The sequence below is a fragment of the Hydra viridissima genome, unplaced genomic scaffold, assembly GCF_058129835.1.
Source record: "Hydra viridissima isolate aposymbiotic clone 2 unplaced genomic scaffold, HvirCarnegie_v1 scaffold_1, whole genome shotgun sequence".
NCBI classification, from domain to species: Eukaryota; Metazoa; Cnidaria; class Hydrozoa; order Anthoathecata; family Hydridae; genus Hydra; species Hydra viridissima.
This window is the reverse complement of record NW_028324300.1, coordinates 18,664,077-18,683,748: the sequence shown is the minus strand read 5'-3', so window position 1 is coordinate 18,683,748 and position 19,672 is coordinate 18,664,077. Positions and strand designations below refer to the sequence as shown.

At 29.1% G+C, this 19,672-nt stretch overlaps 1 protein-coding gene across 3 annotated transcripts in view; it reads right to left on the bottom strand.

Annotated features, from left to right (window-relative positions):
• LOC149893742 (SID1 transmembrane family member 1-like) overlaps positions 1-18,122 on the bottom strand; it is a 35,317-nt gene extending 17,195 nt beyond the window's left edge. For 2 of the 3 annotated variants that reach the window (XM_090076264.1, XM_090076266.1), the window contains exons 1-12: positions 17,919-18,122; positions 16,753-16,868; positions 14,560-14,709; positions 14,007-14,055; positions 13,722-13,820; positions 10,621-10,701; positions 10,218-10,356; positions 6,938-6,994; positions 4,987-5,083; positions 4,605-4,630; positions 3,608-3,706; positions 2,336-2,412 (exon numbers count right to left, since the gene is read on the bottom strand). In XM_090076264.1, coding sequence (XP_089932390.1) covers positions 2,336-2,412; positions 3,608-3,706; positions 4,605-4,630; positions 4,987-5,083; positions 6,938-6,994; positions 10,218-10,356; positions 10,621-10,701; positions 13,722-13,820; positions 14,007-14,055; positions 14,560-14,709; positions 16,753-16,868; positions 17,919-18,110 — 1,182 coding nt within the window. In that variant the 5' untranslated portion in view covers positions 18,111-18,122. The remainder of the gene's footprint in view (positions 1-2,335; positions 2,413-3,607; positions 3,707-4,604; positions 4,631-4,986; positions 5,084-6,937; positions 6,995-10,217; positions 10,357-10,620; positions 10,702-13,721; positions 13,821-14,006; positions 14,056-14,559; positions 14,710-16,752; positions 16,869-17,918) is intronic. The other variant, XM_090076265.1, reaches the window with a different exon arrangement.
• Positions 18,123-19,672: the final 1,550 nt, after the last annotated feature.

Sequence of the window (19,672 nt, the reverse complement as noted above, 5' to 3'; positions counted from 1 at the left end):
GATTGATTTTCCAAAAACTCCAACAAATAACAAGTTGAAGCACAGTTAATACAGTTTCAAACTATTGGGTTTTACTACTAAACGTGATAAAAAAGTAATTATAAATGCATCTCATTTCAGAAATAGTTGGAATTCCAAATTAATTAGAAAATCGCTCAACTTTTTTTCATCTTTCATTTTCTGAATCGACCGGTAGGGTAGGTATTTGTCTGGATCTTTCAAGTGAATATCATAATTTTTTTCAACTTTATTTTGTACACAGCACAAAATAAAATAAATGGCTTTATCATGGTTTAAGGCTCATCACTTTTTTTTTCATATATTTAGACGCACTCATTTTTTTTTACATATATGTAAGAAAATACTTAAAATAAAAATAAAATAAAAGTGCTACCACTATGTTTGATATATAAATTAATAGAAGAAGTCAAACTATATTATAGAGTTCCTTAACTTTTTTTACAGAATGTTTATTACTCATTCTATACCAATTAACACAAATAAGTTAATTGATAAGCTTGATTTTATTTTATTCATAAGTTTAGACGCACAATAAAAAGTCTTATATCTCGTTAATTGAAAGTTAATTAGTAGTTTTTTCCCATATTTCTCATTAATAGGCCTAAATTTATTGATTTTGTCAAAAAACCTTATATAAATATGACTTACCAGGAATTAATTAATGATTATTTAATAAATAAACAAAATTTAAGTTAGTTTTGCACTAAAAAGACGCGAAAAATGGGCAAAAGATGTATCACTCAAGGTGAAAGATGGCAAATTATTGCTCACATCAAAGAAGGAACCAAAATTAATAGAGAAATCGCCAGGTTAATTGGGATTTCTGAGAAATGGGTTCGGACAACGAAGCAAAACTTTCTTCACACTGGTAGTGTCAGCGAGAAAACGAGGCCAGGTAGACCCTTGTCAACCACCAGAAAGGATGGTAGTGCCCTTTGTAGAGCTGTCAGAGCTCATCCAAGAATTAGTTACAAAGAATTGACCACAGAATTCAATACAACGCGAAACACATCTATTTCTCAAAGCACAGTCCGCAGAACACTTACCAAATACAAGATTGGAGTCTACTCTACTTTGAAGAAACCGTTCTTGCATCCATATGATAAATAAAGGAGACTAAAATGGTGTCGTGAAAGAAGGTATTGGACAATAGAATAATGGAAAAACATTATGTGGAGTGATGAGAATGACTTTGAGCTAATCAATCGCAAATCTAACATAACAGTCAAATAATGGCTCACGAAAAGTATTACGCCAGGTACATAAAACCGACAGTACAAAGTGGAGGAGGCTCAATAAGAATCTGGTCATGCTTCAATTACAAAGATGTTGGTATGTGCCAAACATGCACCGGAAGAATCAACTCCAAAGTATAAGTCGAAGTACTGGAAAACAACCTAATTCCGTCAATTGACCTGCTTATGCTCAATAATAAACCATGGAAACTTCAACAAGATGACGCTACTGCACATACAATAATAATATCAAGACAATACCGTGGCCTCCATACTCACTTTGTTTGAATCCGGTTGAAAACATTTGGGCTTGGATTGACCGTGAATTGGCAAAGGTTCAAATTTCTACACTTGGCCAGCTGAAGGACGTCCTTAAGGAGACCTGATATAGGGTCCCAGAAGCGATGTGAAAAAATCTTGTTGAGTCTATGTCTAGAAGAAATCTTAGTTGTATTAATGCAAAAGACGGATACACAAAATATTGATTGGTTCATAAACTACGCCTCCTAATGTATCGTGCGTCAAAATATATTAATAATTTTTTATGTGTTATTTTTTTAATACCATGTAGTTGTACTTAATTATTACTTAGTATTTGTATTTTTTTTTTGTAAATTTTTTTAAAATTTTCTATTCTGTATGTATTTATCTAATAAATAGAAAAATAGCAAAACCGAAATCTTTTTTCGTTATTGTTTTATCGTTAAAAAACTAAAAATTTCTATTCTCACATATGAGTGCTTCTAAATTTATGAATACCACTGCATTTTACTTTTTAACAAGTTTACAGAGTTCTTTTAAAGTTGCTTGGTTCTATTTGAGTTTTCAGTGTTCCAAACAATATTTGAATTTTGCGAAAATAAGTCTGAGGACAACAAAAACGTTTAATTTAAGTGTTTTAATGTATGATCGAGCGTAATTCTGAATGATCGAGCGTATTTCTAGAATGTGAAGTTATTGGTTCGCTGTTTCTTCAGCCTGTTGAAAAATTTTTTGCGACATTTCTATGCTTTTTAATTTAGTATTTGAAAAAGTTACAAAAAGGCAATGGAATATAAATTGAGTTATCAAAATAATACCTGATCCTTGTTGATATTTTCCTCATTAAATATAGTTGCAGTAAGTGAACCATATTGCACATTCAGATTTTTATGTGCTAAAAATAGTTGTTTGTTCATCTCAAGTTAAATAGAATAACCAAAAAAATAATCAACTGTTTTTAAATTACATGCCAACACACATTTTAAAATCAAAACTAACGTTTAAATTGAAGTAAACAGATTTATAAAAGGTGAGAATCGTAACAGAAAGTTTTAAGCTCAACTTTGTATGACTACTTTAAATTTGCTAAAAATAGGAGAAAATTACTCAATGTTAGATCATTTTGTGATCTATTTTCATAAGTTTTTGTACTATAAGTTTCTGCTTTCCATTACTTTTGTTAATTTTTTTTATTAACAAAAGAGTAAAACTTTTTTCAAATATTACATGCAAAAATTATTGTCCCAGAGGAAAGAAAAAATATTTTGTCTGTCGAAAACAGATATTTCATCAAATTTAATACCGTGTTGGTTGACCTTTGATTTTGATGCATTCTAACCTATTTCGTTCTGAATTGACAAGATTATTAAGAAAAGAAAACTCCACTTTATTCCATTCGTTCTTCAAGAGGTTCCCAAGCTCATGGAAATTCTTTGGTTTGTGTTTCTCCATCTTCCATTCGATCTCATCCCATAGATGTTCTATAGGATTGAGATCGAGCGAGAATGAAGGCTAAGCTAATGTTTCAATATTGTTTTGGTTAAGCTAATTCTTAAATAGACCTGATATATGTTTAGGATTATTGTCATCGACGAAGAAAAATTCTTGTCCAAATTTAAATTTTCGGATCAATAGTAACAAATGGTAGTAAAATGGTAGTAAAATTGATTCATTGTATGTTATAAATTATATTAGTGGCCAACTCCATTTCGCTTAAAAAATCCCAAACAGTAACAGAAGCCATATTATACTTGATTGCAGCCACAGTACAATGTGAATCAAATTCTTCCTCTGGGCCAATAATTTTTGTATGCTGTATTTGAACAAGCTTTTACTGTTTTTTCAATAAAAACAAGTATAAAAGTAATTGAAAAGCTGAAACTTGTTATATATATGATAACGGATAACACAATGATTCTAAAATTGAATAATTTTCTAAATTTGAGTAGTTTTAAATGCCTAAAAAATCTTCATCATCCATAAGATTATTTATATAAAAGCTTAAATTGTTCAATGTAAAATTTAGTAAGAAAAGTAAATATTGAAATGCTTCTTAAACGATAAACTAATAATAAAGCAACTTTACTTACAGGAATTTTTATTTTCTTCTCTCAAATTACTTTCATCACCATGATCATTTGGAGATGACATAAGAACTTCTTTGTCGTCTTGATTTTTTTTAACAATAACTGAATACAAAACTCTCAACAATTAAATTTTAAAATTTCGAATGATAAATTAAAATCGTTTCAGAATTTAAATAAGATAAAATATCTTATAAAAGAAATAAAGTTATGAAATTATTTTTAATTTCAGATGCATTAAAAGTTAACGAAAGCGTTTAGAATAAAAGTAAATAATGTACAGTTGTTGTACGAACTTCATCTTTTTAAGCAGTTGAGTTGATATTTGATTACTTGTGCTGTGAATTATAAGTGAAAAAAATTAGGAAAAAGAGGATTTCATTGAGTTAATGATTTATCAATATGTATTTCCCAAATATCTAAACCTATTTTTTTTTATTATTATTTTTTAGTTAAATATCAAAATCAAAAATGTTTTATTTTTATGAAAGTGTTTTGAAAGCAGAGTTTTGGATTTGCTTAGAATCCTGATGAGGATTGGATGGCACATCATATAAACACCAATCACTACATTTAACAAACAGCGTTTAATAGTTCCAGTAAAATAACTGAACAACTTGTCAAAAATAAAGCAAAATGTCAAAAATATTTGGAACAGATCTTCAGATAGTTCAAGAGTTTTCCCTTCTAAAAGTACTAGATACAAATGCTTTTTAAGACGTATCTTCTTAATTTTTACTTTTTATTCGTAATACAAAATCTCTATTAAAAAAAAGCAACAAGAAAAAATCCGAAAAAAAATTATTTTATAGATGATTTTTGATGACACGACACGACACGACAAGTTTGTTTAATAAAACTTTTTAATTTAACATTTTTTGCTAAAACAGCAACAATAATGTTAAACCATTTTTATTCTAAAGAACCTCTTTTTGTCATAAAACTTTTTTACATCGTTGACTTGTAAAAGTTAACCATGGAATAAAATTTGAAAAAAGATTACCTTTTTCACGGGACCAGAATTCAAACCTTACAAGAAAATAAAATCAATCGTATAAAACATTTTATTTGAGATGTTATTACAGTAGACAATAATTGATTTCTCTTTTTTTTTTTTTCATTAAATCTATAATTATCCCCAATTGCTATGAGAGAAACTTCAAGACGTTTTCTGTCAAATTTAAATTTCACACTTCTACCTTCAGGACAAAGAATAGAGAAAAAATAGAAAAAAAATTTTTTTTTGCATATAGAATCACTCCGCCTTGTTATTCAGCTCTTTAACTTGTGTTCAAAACATTTATAAAAATAAATACTGAGCTCGTTACATAAAAACTTGCATCAGTTCAAGCTTATCACTGAAAAGTTGCTAAATGAAAACTTACAAACTGATTTGCTTGTAGCCAATCCAGATAATTGTGATCACATAAAATATGCCAAAAACACATGGGGGAATTATTAGCGCCGACCAATAATCACTAGCTAATGAAAAAAAAAGATTAAATTTTTTTTTTTGTAAAAGCTGTGCAATCTCGTATCTCTTTATTATTAATAAGAAATCATATTCACAATGCTAACTAGTTCAGCCATTTTTTATGTTTCGTTGTTTGACTAAATTTTAGTGCTTTAATTTTTTTGGCAACACATTTCTTTATAAATGCTTGAGTTGCCAAGCACTACAGGCAGCTAGACATTTTAAATTCTTAAGATATTTGTACAATTGTTAGAAGTTGAAACCGATTCTTATGGCAATAATACAAATGCACAATGGCTTCGATTACTTACTGTAACCTTATCAATAAAAAGTACATAAAAACCGGTACACTTGGACAATCAACTCCTGCAACATCAACTTTATCATCAGTTCCATCATCAATACCAGAACTTCAATAAAATGGAATTTGGGAGTAAAGTAATTTTTTAGAAATGCTTAGAACAAAATTTATCGATTTGTAATAGCTTTTAGGTGTTTGGTGCATTGGGTTTAATAGTTTAATGTATTGGATTTGCAATCAACAAATTAAAAAAACTCCATCTTGCTTAGATCTTGAAAATTCCATTCCAAAAAGCCTCGGACCATATACCTGCGCGAATGAGAATAGAAATTGATAAACTCCTGTTAATTAAATGGAGACCCGTTGGAATCCGGTTCTCCAGTTGGAGTTAAACGGGTTTATGCTCATGAGTTTAAAAAATCATACGTTCAAACACTACAAGAGCAAAATGAACCAGAAATGACATCCATTTATTCAACTTTTTATAATTTGCATGGCTACAAATTTTATTAATTGGCGCATTTCCATATTTAAGTTAGGATCGTTTAATGTTGGGTAAAGTTTCAAAGTAAAGAAGTTTACTATTCTAGAGAGAAGGTCTAATTTGTTCTAAATAACTATATGCTTGATTGTGTTAAATAAAATGGTGAACTTAAAATGATGCTAGCGTTTTAAAAAATCTGGTTATCACAATCTTTTACTAAATTTTTGGCTATTTTTGTCAGTGAGTATTAACTTTTGTGTTGCTCCTCTGATGTTAATAACATTTTGGATTAATAACATCTCTCGCTTTTATAGTAACTTTGGTAAAACCAACTGAGTGCACTCTGTTGTCCGGTTTTATGATGGCAGATTAAATCAAAAGATCAAAGAAGGAAAAATCAGATAACTCAAAGCATTCTGAAGTTGACGACATTTATATTGCTGCAACTATTTTTTCTTTATCACAAGTTCTTTACATCTCACTAGTTGTACTAAAGTTCTTTACATCTCACTAGTTGTACTAAAGTTCTTTACATCTCACTAGATGTACTAAAGTTTTAACAAGTTGCTAAAGCATATTTTGACGTTTTTTTCCCTCATTTTCTTAACACAGTAGTATTTCTTTTTCTGAAATACACACAAATTTGCTTGTATGAGCTTGGCAATATTAATTTTCAAGCATTTGCGCTGTTTGAATAATGATGGTTATAAATGTGAAAGTAAATACAGGAAATCTTTTTTTGAAAAACTCTACCAGTAAAAGTGACATATCATTAAATAAAAGCTCCGTTAAAAAATAAAATATTACCTAAAAATATAAAATTTACAAAAAATAAAATTACAGATAACAACAAACAAGATTGATTTTAAACTCTAAAAACAGTACAAAAAGGAAAGTTTGTTCAGTTCGGAACAAAAGATTCGAAGCATCTTAACTTCACAATTTTTTAGTGGTTACCTTAGGAATTAAGGGCGTGGATTGTGAGTTGTTTATCTGATAACCGTTTAATTATCAAGAGCTTTTTGTGGAACAAAAATCTTATGAATATTAAACATAAAAAAAAACAACTTAGCTAACTTTTTTTCAAAAGCCGTACACCAAGTGTCAAATTCTTTGTGCGTTTATTTTCATCCACTAAAAGAAAGAAATTTCAAATTCTGTAAACTTATGAAAGCACTTTTTCATTAAATCAGCATCAGTGCCCTGTAAAACTGAGCTTGAAAGAGAAATATATTATAATAGACAAAGTAATATTTTGAAGTATTAAAAAAAAGTTAAAAGTTAATCCACAAGAGCATGTTAAATTCGAGTGGAGAATTAAAATAAGTGGAAGGCTACTAGAAGCTACCTTGTCAGCTTACCACTAATTTATGCGTGTCTGAAAAGTAATTGTGAAGATATAAAATTATGCGTAGCCAGCTAGATTATATATATTTAATTCAGGTCTTTATTGTTATTTGAAACAGTTGGTTATAAGATTTGGGTAATATAAAACAAGGAGAAGTACAAATAAACCATATATTCTAAGCACTGGAGTATTTCTATAACAAAACAATAAGTGATGTGTTCAAATAGAGAGCCGTATTGTTACTTAGGGTAGACCGGGGCACGTTGGCCATATGGGCAGGATGCCCCTTTTGAGTTAGTTCTATGACTATGCGCTTCGGCGCGCTAGGAATCAAGGGGAAGGTCGACAGCACTCCTCCCCTCATTTCTCAGAAGTATCACTGATATCTGAGCACAGTTGCCAGTGTTGTATCTTTTTATCGATTTTGGATAAGCTGAAGTATATTTTGAACAGTTTGCTTGATGTTTTGTGTTCACTAGTCTTCGACAGTAGTGCTATAGGTAAGTATCTTGTTTGAAGTTTAAAGTCTGAGGATTATTTCAATATACAATGTTACACAGTATCTGTTGATGGGTTAAGAAAAAAGTAGTTTTTACTCTAAACATGACGATGGGGCAGGTTTACCCAGCACAAACGAGGCACGTTGGTTATGTGGGCTAACGTACCCCGTTTACGCATGCACATTTTTTAATTCATATTAAATTGTTTGTGATGGAACAAAATGCCAGTGATAGAATGTTTTTATTAAAACGCTTATCTGATTGAGACTTTTTAGCTAGTTTCAAAACAATAGATAAGAATTAAGTCAAATAAATCAATTAGGTATTTAATAATTTTGTTAGAATCTCATACTATGTAGGGAATATGCAAATTTATGTAAGAATGTGATAACAGTAAGTAAATTTTAAGGGGCGGATCTGCCCCAACCCATGGGCCAACTTACCCCAAGTAAGGGGCACATTGGCCCAAGGAACATCACCTTAAATAAAGCATCTTTAAAATTTTCACAAGTTTATTTAAGCTTTTAATAAAAGATTTTGTTATTTTATATAGTTTTAGCAACCTTCTCCCATAAAGAAACAAAACAAAACACGAAATGCGAAAAAGTTAGGAATCAATGAAAAAAAAGCGGGCCAACGTGCCCCGGTCTACCCTATATTGCAACAGAAAGGCTATCCTCACTTCCTGGCATCGTTCCTGGGTTCCAGTGGCTGCCAGAGATGTTGTGTGGAATCTCATTTATCCCCTTAAAGGACGGGGTATGATGTACCAAATTGGATGCTTTTTCAAAAAACTTGTGCACCGTAATGTTCGAGACCAATCGCTGGTAAGATCGAATCTCCACGACAGTATTTTTTAAAGCAACTTCATTCCACTTCACTAAATGCATGTCGCATCATAATTTAAACTGCATTTAACGTCATGAAATTTATCACAGAAAGTATCATGTTTATCTTTATAAAAGATTTTGATCGAAAATTTTAGATTTTCCAAACATTAGTCAAACAAAAGTTTTAATATGTTTTCGTGGCCTAGTAAAATCTTTAAGTAGGTGTCTGAAAATGTTCGCAAAAACTAATGACCCCAGTAACTGCACATAAATTTGGACTTAGCGACATACATTTTTATATTCTTTGCAAAAATGATATTTTAAATCGGAAAAAGGAATCCTTTCAGCTACACAAATGTGTTTTTATATTTTTTCAACAAAATCAATCTTTTTCTCTCGAGTGTAATCAACCACGGTTTTAGCATAGTAAGTAGACGCTAAGTTAGCCTGATATTCATATTCATTATTAGAATGATGCTCTTCAATAAATGAAATTACTCTTTTTTTGATAGAATGTTCTAAATAAAGTTTTTGGTTGATAGCAAGGCCGCTTGGAACGAAAAAAGGCATATCAAAATAAGCAACTTCATTTCTAATTTTGTAACAATTTTGTATTTTACGTTTGTAGAGGTGTCTTTTATATTGCTTGAGTAAACTTTATTGTGACCATTGATGCTAGTATGAGCTAAACAAAAGTAAGACTCGTCATCTAAGATAAAAGCTCCATTTTAAAAATTTTCATACAGTCTTTTGCATTTTATTCTTGCAAATGCTTTTTGAATGTGGGTACGACTTGGAATCTTTATTTTTTTTGTTTCAAACGGATCTTAGTATTTGTTGCCAGTATTTGCTAAAGTAAGCTTGTCTGCAATCGAACTTCGGGCTGCTTGTCTTTGAAAAACTCCATTCTTGTGGTAGAGCATGTCTTTTGAGCATTAGATATTCTTTTTGGTCATTATTGTGGGTTTACGACCACTTCCTGCTGCATTATGACAGCTAGCTCCGTTTTCTACACGTCTAATTATAGTATAGATAAATGATTTCAGTACAAATTCTACCATAAAATAGTCAGCAGTAAATTTTTAACCTTTAGCATTATGCATTTTATAAAACTCGTACACACGCATTCTTGAGGTCTTAGAAATCTTTTCTTTTTTTTTAATAATAGTTTATAGATAAATTATATGTTTTCTTAAAGAGGAGAAAATGTAAAAAATTTTGAATGCATTTCCAATGTTTATATTGATGGTGGTGTCAAAAATGTAGTCCAAAGCTGCATAACCGTTATTATGGTAGAGAAAGTTTACAACAATGAAGCATATTAGAATTCCTAGTTCCTTTCAAAAAATCCAGGTTTATCATTCCAATTAGGGCGGACAGCTGGGTGGTTGAAAGTTATAAATTCCTTTATAAAGATTTTAATTCTTCTTTGTTAGAGTAGTTGGCAAAGTGTATTTTTAAAACCCCTTAAGTTAAGTATTCAAACTTGAGGCGTATTAAGAATAGTCTTCGACATTAAATGATAAAAGGTTTTTTTTATTTTTAAAATTTTATTGAATTAAGAGAAATCTTTGCAATACTTATATTGGTTACATTTTCTCTGAATCTAAAGAAATTAGATGTACATAAAAATTAAAATTAAAAACGTCATCAACAAATAATAGTCTTTTTTTTTTTACCTCTGGTTACACTGTCAGTATAATTATTACTGTGTTTGGGTAGAAACGGGTTGATTTTTCCACTTTGACTTTTACAAGCATTATCAGTATCTTCTACCATTACTACTATATAAAACTTGCCATATTGAATATCACTGCTCTAAAAGAACCATTTACATACAAAATCACATTTTAAGAATTTATAAATGTGTGCTAAATGTTTTATGTGAGTATGTGTGTGTGTGAGTATTTCTATCTGAGATTTTTTGATGAAGCTGTGAGAACTATTATTTCATAGTCGGCATTTTTAGTCTGTAGGTTATTTCCGCTATTCATATATTTTATTAATACTTCGATTAAATTAGCTTTGAAGTTTAAAAGAAAATTTTTATGAGACACTGATTTTTAAAGTTAAATTCAGTACCTTAACTGTGATTGCTACTCGCTTTGTCATCGTTGCATATACTCCAGAATAGCCAGTTTCAAATGATCCTACTGATGGGCACTGCATAAAAAAATTAGCTAAACTCTAGAAATCTAAAGTGATTAGTTTTAGATTTTTTAAAAACGTTTGGGTAGCAAGTATTTAAATCAATCGTGTTAATAGAAACTTGTATGACACCAAATCAAACACAACTACACATTTACAAACGAGTTTTCTATCTCAAAGCTTTCTTTTAAACTACTTTGAACGATTTTAACTTTGATAAAAGGGTTCAAAAAATTATTTAAAAAGTAAATTGTTTTAGATAAAAGCATTTTGTACATGATTACCTTTAGTAAAAATTTGACGTAATTTAAACAATGAAAGTTTCTAAATGAAGTCACTATAAAATGGCATTGCTATAAAATAAAATCGCTAATAAAACGACATTGACACGCAATTAAACTTTTAAAACTTTGCAAGTGACTTCTTCATGATACTAAAAGTTATGAAAACGGAGTTTTAAAAAATGAACTTCCAATTAAATTTGCAATATCACTAACCTTGCTTATTTATAAGTTTAAGATAATTTGTAGAAGATGTCTTAAAAAATTTTTATAACCATAACACATTAATCCTTTAGTGGCCATAATAACAAAACTGCTAGCAGTGGTTTAACTTGCGCTATGAACTTAATATACCATGTTATTCAGTACAAGTTCTATTAATTTTGTAAGTTTGACCATTTAAGTAAGACATTATACCATTCAATGTTAAATGGTGGTATTTATTGGCTTTAAAATGAAATTCTTGCAAAATTTCGGCTCCTAAAGTTTCACATTCTTTTTCATTTTAGGAAAGGGATTTATTTATGTGTGTTAATTATCTTATTTAACTGATTATATTGTCAAAAGATTGGGGAAACAAAGGTAATGCTAAAAACCTATAGAAAATGTTTATGAAAGTTGTATTATCATGGTATCATTACGGCTACGACGGGCAGAATGTGTTAAAATAATATTTAATTTTTTTTATAAATATGGTATATTGAGACCACTACATTTATAATAAAGATAAAGACTAACATTTTAGAAGTGAATATTTAAAAGTATACTTATTCTATCTCATAGCTTATGTTCACCCAGTAGGCACTGGACGTCCTCAGACGTCCAATGGACGTCCAGAGGACGTCCATGGACGTTTTGGACGTCCTTTGACGTCCACCGGACGTCTGAGGACGTCCAGTGTCTACTGGGCAATGGCCTCACATACATGATATTTGCTTAATGCTTTCTCATAAACTGTGAAAAAGAACAAAGGGTTGTGTGGAAGAAGACAGATATTTAAATTTAAATAAAATTTCTGAAACAGAAAAATTGAAAGTGGTGCTAATAAAAAAAAAGAAATCTTTCAAATATGAAAGCCAAAATGTATGAAAAAAATGATTGTCCCTTCGTATAAAAAAGTGTAATGAATCAATAGGTGAACACTACGTAATTCAGTATTGCTAAATTATAAGAAATCTAAAAGAAAATATGACAAGTAAAAAAATCTGAAATTTAGAACATACAAATTTAAGTAGTTTTAAAGATAAATTTCAATTCCAAGTGGTTTCGGCAGTTGAACATATAAGCTATGAGGTAGAATAAGTATATTTTTAATTATTCACTTCTAAAATATCAATCTTTATCTTTATTATAAATGTAATGCTCTCAATATACCATATTTATGAAAAACATTTAATATTGTTTTAACACAAAAGGCCCCTCTTTCTGGAAATAATAGCTTTGTACTTGTTTCAAATAATATTTATTATGATGAACTAAATGCTGGAATTTAGGCAAATTTAAGGTGAAAAATTCTATTAAAACTGGTTAAATTGTGAGGGAAGAAATGAAAAATATAGTACTTTATTTTATTTTTAATATATAAAGTTAAATTTTACCCAGCCCTTCTATAATGCTATGAATGCTAATGTTGACATGTTAAGCAGACAGACAAAAATACTTTGCAATTTTCATTACATATTTATCTATAAAAAAACCTAGGATATAACATTGCACATTGATTCTTTCTCGCTCAAAAGGTTAAGAAGTGAAAATCATTACACACATTTTACATGTTGTCGCGTTGGCCACCGGTGGCCGACAAGACATACCTGACTTTACATTGTCATTCTACCCATAGCGCCAGGTCAATCACTGGTGGCTGACACATCAAATAACATAATAAATCAACTCAAAAACAAATGAAATAATGTTGTATTTCGAATTATTGTTATAAACCAAACTTAAAAACGTGAAAACAATTTTTGAACATTTTACAAAAATCCTAATGGCGGTGAATATGTAAATGTTATCAATTTATTATTATCCTATGTAAATTGAAAATGTGGCTGCGTAAATGCCCCTTAACGTCTTTTTTAACAAAGTTATTCTCTTCTGACATTCCAATCCAGTGAAATCAATTAAAAAGGGATATAATGAAATCATTAAGTTTCAAAGAATTGAATTTAACTTTGGATTTCTTTTTGTTATACTTTTCAACATTCTAATACATTTCAAATCGCTGATTTATTTAAAGCTGAAAGCATCATTAGATGTTGAGCAACATGTTTGTTGGACCCCTGGCTTTACTTAAACAGTGTTCAGTTCCAATAATTTAACATGTTCAGATGTTCAGAAATTGAAGCATCAAAGGTAATTTTTGATGAGTTGATAAGCCTAGACACCAACCTCTTTCGTCCATTTTTTTTTTTATCAAGAAAGATAATTTTGTAAGTTAAATATTTAACTTTGCATCTCTTATTTAATTTGCATTTTAGTATTACGTTTTATAGGTTTTTTATAGTTTAATAGGTTTTTTAATCAATGAAATAAAAAAAAATAAATATAATCTGCTTATAATTCAATAAATAAAGTCTGCTTAAGGATTTTAGAACGAATGTTTCAAGGTTTTAAGTTTTTTCCTTCTAAAACATTTAATTAAATCACGATAAAAGATTTTTTCTATGAGCGTCTTTTTCAACCTATTAAATTCAAATAATCTGAAATGAATTGACGAAACTAAATTATCTGAAAAACATTATTTCGTTTGCTTACTTCTGAATTTTGAATGGAAACCACTGTGCAAGTCTTGCAATTTGATTTGGCTTCAACAATAACCCATTCTTCACTCGAGGAAAACTCGTATAAAAGCACCTAAACAAAAGTCGAGTAAGCCTCTATAGCATTAAGGAATAAAAATTTGTTTTTTGGTGTCACAATGATCAAAAAAATAAACCTCAAGAAGTAGAAGTTAAAATGATCGCTGTTGCTTATCACGTTTATTGAAATATTAATAATTTTATTTAGATATATTATTTCATCAAAGAAGGAGACACTTACAGTAGGTTCTGCAGGACTAACTAAAATTGTCCGAGGAGGTTCGTGCAATCTAAAATAAAACTAAAATTACAGGACTCAATTTTCAAAGGTTTGTATTTGAAGATTTATATTTATTGAAAATATCTATTAATAGTGGAATTTAACAAGTTTTAAGATTCGCTGATAATTTACTTAAAAATCTTTCTAAAAAAAGCAAAAATTTTAAAGAGGTTCTCTTATCAGCAGATTAAACTGAATGAATTTTCATAAACTCTTATAAATTGAGTGACTATTTATGCTCTGGCGAAGAATCATAGAGCAAAAGAGGAAGAACTTACGTTGAAAAAACAGAATATGCTTTAAATGTAAAACCTAATGCTCTTACCAATAATTATCAAACTCTCCACTAACATCGAATGAGGATTATTCGATGTTAGTACAGATATTTACCAAAGACCAGAACCTCTTTGAATAAATTTATTTAAACATTAAACTTTTTCACTCTTAGCGTTAAAAGTAACTTTTATCTGGCATATATTCCAGAATTGAAACCGTTTACAAAAAAATTATTTACCTGATAACAAAATTTGATTCCAAGTAGACTATAAACTTGTACGTCAAAGCAATTTTATTTGAAAAACTAGAAACAACTAAAGTGAACTTGTCGTTGGAACACCCATTCCAGGATGGGCACAGCGTTCTGCTGACGTGATTATAAGAATTTCTAAAAAACAAAGATGTGTTGTTGGTTCTCTGCTGATCCTTGTGCAAACTACTAAATCAATCTTATAAGGAAGCATACTTTTTACACAGATAGTTTATACAAAACCACATCTTAGTTTCAAGTCATGAACATATAATTGGATTTATGAGCAGATTAAAATATTATTGGTACCAATATTGCAATGATAGCTTGTGGCCCATCGCTGAAACTACTATAGAGTTGCAGGGCAAAGAAAAGCCAATATTAGTTGACAGCAACCAGTGTACGTTGGATATTGTCTAGCATAACAGAGACTTTATATTAAAACAACAATCATGCAATGAATGTAGAAGCATTTCAGACCTGCAAGAACACCGATGAAATTTTGGTGACCAGAACTGCGGGTATTGTTGAAAACTTATTACAACCTAATTAGTTATGAATGCTACGATAAAGTTAGTTTTTTTCAGGTTAGTAAAAAAGTTAGTAAAACTACGTAAGATAATTACAAATCAGGTAAAGTCTAGGATAAATCATGATGTAATACATAGAGCTGTTAAAATCTTTAAAACTGTTACAAATTTCTATCTTGATTAGCAAGTTATTCCTAACCATGATTTGTACATATTATAAACCGTAAAGATAATCACAACAAATCATACCAATGGAAATAAGAATAATTGCTTTGTGAAAACTATTTCGATAATTTGAAAGAATGTTTGATGTATTTACGACTGTGTTCAAAAAATAGTAGTACCTATCATATAATTAAAATGAAAATGATATGTGTTTCCGCATTTAATGATAATGTTATTTTTCATATAGTTTTTATAAGTAATAAATAAATTTTTTTCTAAAAAACTTAAATTTAAAATGAGCCGTTGAAAGCATGGTACTGAGGAAAAATGTCTATCCTCCAAAAGCAAGGTTCAACCGAAAAAGCAATCAATGTAGTACTGAATATTAGCTACCATTGTTGCTAACCCATTTAACATAACGTTTGAATTGTAACGTGAAAGAGGAAGAAATAGAACTGTAACCGTTAGACCTGATCAAAAATTTGCGCGTTTAGTCGAACAAAACCTCAAAATTATTTCTACCAAAATCAGAGTTTGAATGTAAATGCTGTTTCTGTGATTATAAGTAAACTTATAATACAAAAAATATGTTGAAAAGAGATGGACTTTACCAAAGAATGTGCCAACTGATGTTTTGAAAAATGGCGCTATATTTATGAACTAAAAAAAGAGGAATCCCCCACTTCGGTTCTACTGGTACTCGTCAATATATGAGAAGGCTGCCCTATGAGCTAAATGAGCATTTAACAATGTTTAAGAAAAACTAAATGATTATTATTTATTTGAACAATCAACATTTGTGGTTTTAGAACGTTAAGAAGATGAAAATGAAAGAAGATGAAAGTTCTTTACATAATGCGAAATGCTAAATTACATTGTGTAAGGCTCAATCAATGTATCTTAAAATATTGAAAATAATTTTTTTTTTTCTGCAAGAAAAAAAGTTAAGCCAATTTTTATTTAATTACTTTTAATTTTAGTGCTATTATTTTGAAAACAGCTGTAGTTTCGGACACAGCTATAGTTACAAACTATTTGATTGTTTGCCTGTGACTTTCACAAAAACAAATGAAATGCAAATCACGTCTTGCATTTACCATTTAAATATTTAATGTTTCATCTGTTCAAAAGGAGTTTATTTGCTCAGAAGTTACGAGGTTATCAGCTTGCTGCGGAATTAGTAACGGTAATTAATGTTTCTTTATGGGCAACAGCTAAAAATTATTAGGCTTCCGCTTGTTTAATTCAAAAAGTTAAAGTTAGTCAATTACTTGCAAACCACCTAATCGACGAAAGGTGCACTTGCCAAAAATTGACATGAGCGCCATTCATCTACTTATACTTTTTTATTACCTGTATTACCCAATCACTTATTGAGCCTACGGCCCGCACTTAAAGTGCATAAACGAAAAAAAATTTCAAGTCAGTTTTTGAAATCCACCCTGCTTAAACGAAAAAATACCGTAAAATTAAAGTTAATTAATACCCATTAATTGACATAAAGGGAAGACTCCAAGAGTTAATTCCTCTGGATTGACGAGCACCAAAAAAGATTGGCAAGTTATATCTGGAATCATGACTCATGACAAAAATTCTCACCGTCTAAATAGAATTTGTTAACAGGAAATATTAATGTATGTATGTATGTATGTATGTATGTATGTATGTATGTATGTATGTATGTATGTATGTATGTATGTATGTATGTATGTATGTATGTATGTATGTATGTATGTATGTATGTATGTATGTATGTATGTATGTATGTATGTATGTATGTATGTATGTATGTATGTAAGTATGTATGTATGTATGTATGTATGTATGTATGTATGTATGTATGTATGTATGTATGTATGTATGTATGTATGTATGTATGTATGTATGTATGTATGTATGTATGTATGTATGTATGTATGTATGTATGTATGTATGTATGTATGTATGTATGTATGTATGTATGTTTGTATGTATGTATGTATTGTATGTATGTATGTATGAATGTATGTATGCTAGTATAAATATATCGATTTTCACCAAAATGTATAAAAAATTATAATCCTGAGCAAACAAAATATTTCCTACTATTTTAGCTTTGATTCCGTTCCCTTCATGTTTAAAAAAATTTGTATATATAAAAGTAGGTTTATTTTTTAAAAAAAGAGGCGAATTATGCCATTCTATTGCGAAACGTAATTTTAAAATTATTTTTATGTTCTGTAATGTTTTATTTTTGTGACCGGAATATAATTCCAATATTTTACCTTATTAAGAACGAAATATTCCTGTTGTTTAGTTACTTTAAAATTTCCAGTGTATATTGTCAGTTTGTCAAGTTGGTTTTTCTTCCACAGAAATTTTAAAAAAAGAGAATCCGGTCGATATTCATTTGAAATTATTAAAGATGGATTGATAAGTTTAGGAAGTTTTATGCACTTTGTTTTTTCTATCTTGAAGTGCATTGTTAGTTGTTTTTTTTTTAGTTATAAATATATACATATATCCTCTAAAAAAAATTATGAGTTATTTAAAATTTATAATGGCACTAACTAAAATACAAAATGTGAATGTATTAAAAGTTCAAACTATTTTTTCATATTTGCTTGGTACTTAAATATATTGATTTGTGTAATAATAAATATTGATACATACAGAATTTTTATCAAGTTTTGTTAGATCAAAATTGTAGATTTTATCCTTTCCCAATTCTACATTATCATCATACCAAGTGTTCAAGTTCCATGTTTTTGTATTCTCCTGGTATTTTGAAGCTACCAAACAAACAAGGTATCCCCATGTAAAATAAAAAAAAATCAGCAAATCCATCAAACGTATGCACACCATTTGATTTCAAATACTAAAGTGGTTTTAAAAACGTAGTAAGTGTTCGACAATATATAGTGATTTAAATGATTAATGAACGAAAACATCTCGTTTATTAACCATACAAGAATTTACATACAAGAAGCATAACTTTTAAAAAAAAGCAACTTAAAAAAGCACAACATTAAAAATAAACTTATTTCAAAAACAAGTTTTACAAAACTTGATGGTTATTCTAGTAAACTTCTTAAATAAAACGAAACCCAGCATTTAAAATACTAATTTTGCTCAATCATTTTTTGGAGCTTTTGTAAATTTATGTCATTTTTTTTAAAAGCACAATTCTGTTATTTTAATGCCAGACAATAAGGAATTAAAACACTTTTTAACTTTTTAGTTAACTAAATGTTATTTTGTAAAACAAATGAAAAAAGAACAAATAAAAATCTCGTGAGTGAGTTGATGCTAAACCTTCATGTCTTTGTATTATCCTAAGATAATACCTTTAAAATGAAACAATTAGATGAAAACAGCTTTTGAACTGCAAATGCTTGGATTTAACTGGTGTGTTAAGTTAACGCATCATGCTAATGTTGTCATAAGAATGAAAGTAACCGTCAAACAGTCCATTCATCAGTTCCTTGTAATTTTTAAATCTTCTTTTCCGAGAAAAACAGAAACAACCTGCCTTTTTGATAAACAATTATTCTATTTTATTTATATATCATAAATATTTTCCATTCAAGACATTGAACTGGCTGATTTCACTCAATCCATGTTTCTGTTTGTTTTTTTTTCGCATCAGTATTTAAATCATCATTACTTGTAATTCCGTATTAATCTTAAGAACTGTAGCTGACATGGTGGAATAGCCAATCAATCTAGATAATTGTTAACTGTATAACCCAAGATAATATCTTAACCCTTGTCATAAGCTATCTTGCTAGGATTGCAGATTTTTATTCTGCATATAAGAAACATTATGAAAGCCTCCTCATTTATAAATAAAATCAGCGATGCTTTGTATGATTGAAATTGAGAAAATCAAAAAAAAAAGAAGAAATATTTATCTACTTAAGAAATTCATCATTGTGCTTTTGTCCTAAAAAAAATCTTTTTAGTTTTTTTTAGATGCTCAGGTTTTTTAATCTTTGATGAAAAAGTTTTTTGCTGAAATTCATTACCAAATCTTAGCTTGAAACATTGAAATTAAAGAGTTTTTGTGATAAACTAATTGCTACTATGTGGAATTTTATGTTGACACTGTGTAATTTCGGGTGAAAAGTTTCTTTAAAAAAGCAATGCTAAACTATAAATGCAGCTTTTTACTCTTTTAAATAGCACAATTCAGAATTTTAAATAAATTAAATGGAGAAGTGAGAAATGAGATAGGATAGGGAGGAGAGTCAATGATTTAGAATTCAGCATTAAATTAGGTATTGGGTTCCAAATCGATGGTATTTAAAGATTTTTTTTTCTTTTTGAAAAATTGTTTTATTATTTACTTTATTCAAATATGTAAGTGACTTTAAAAAAATATTAATAGGAATATAAATAATATAATAGGAGCATAAAAAACTAGA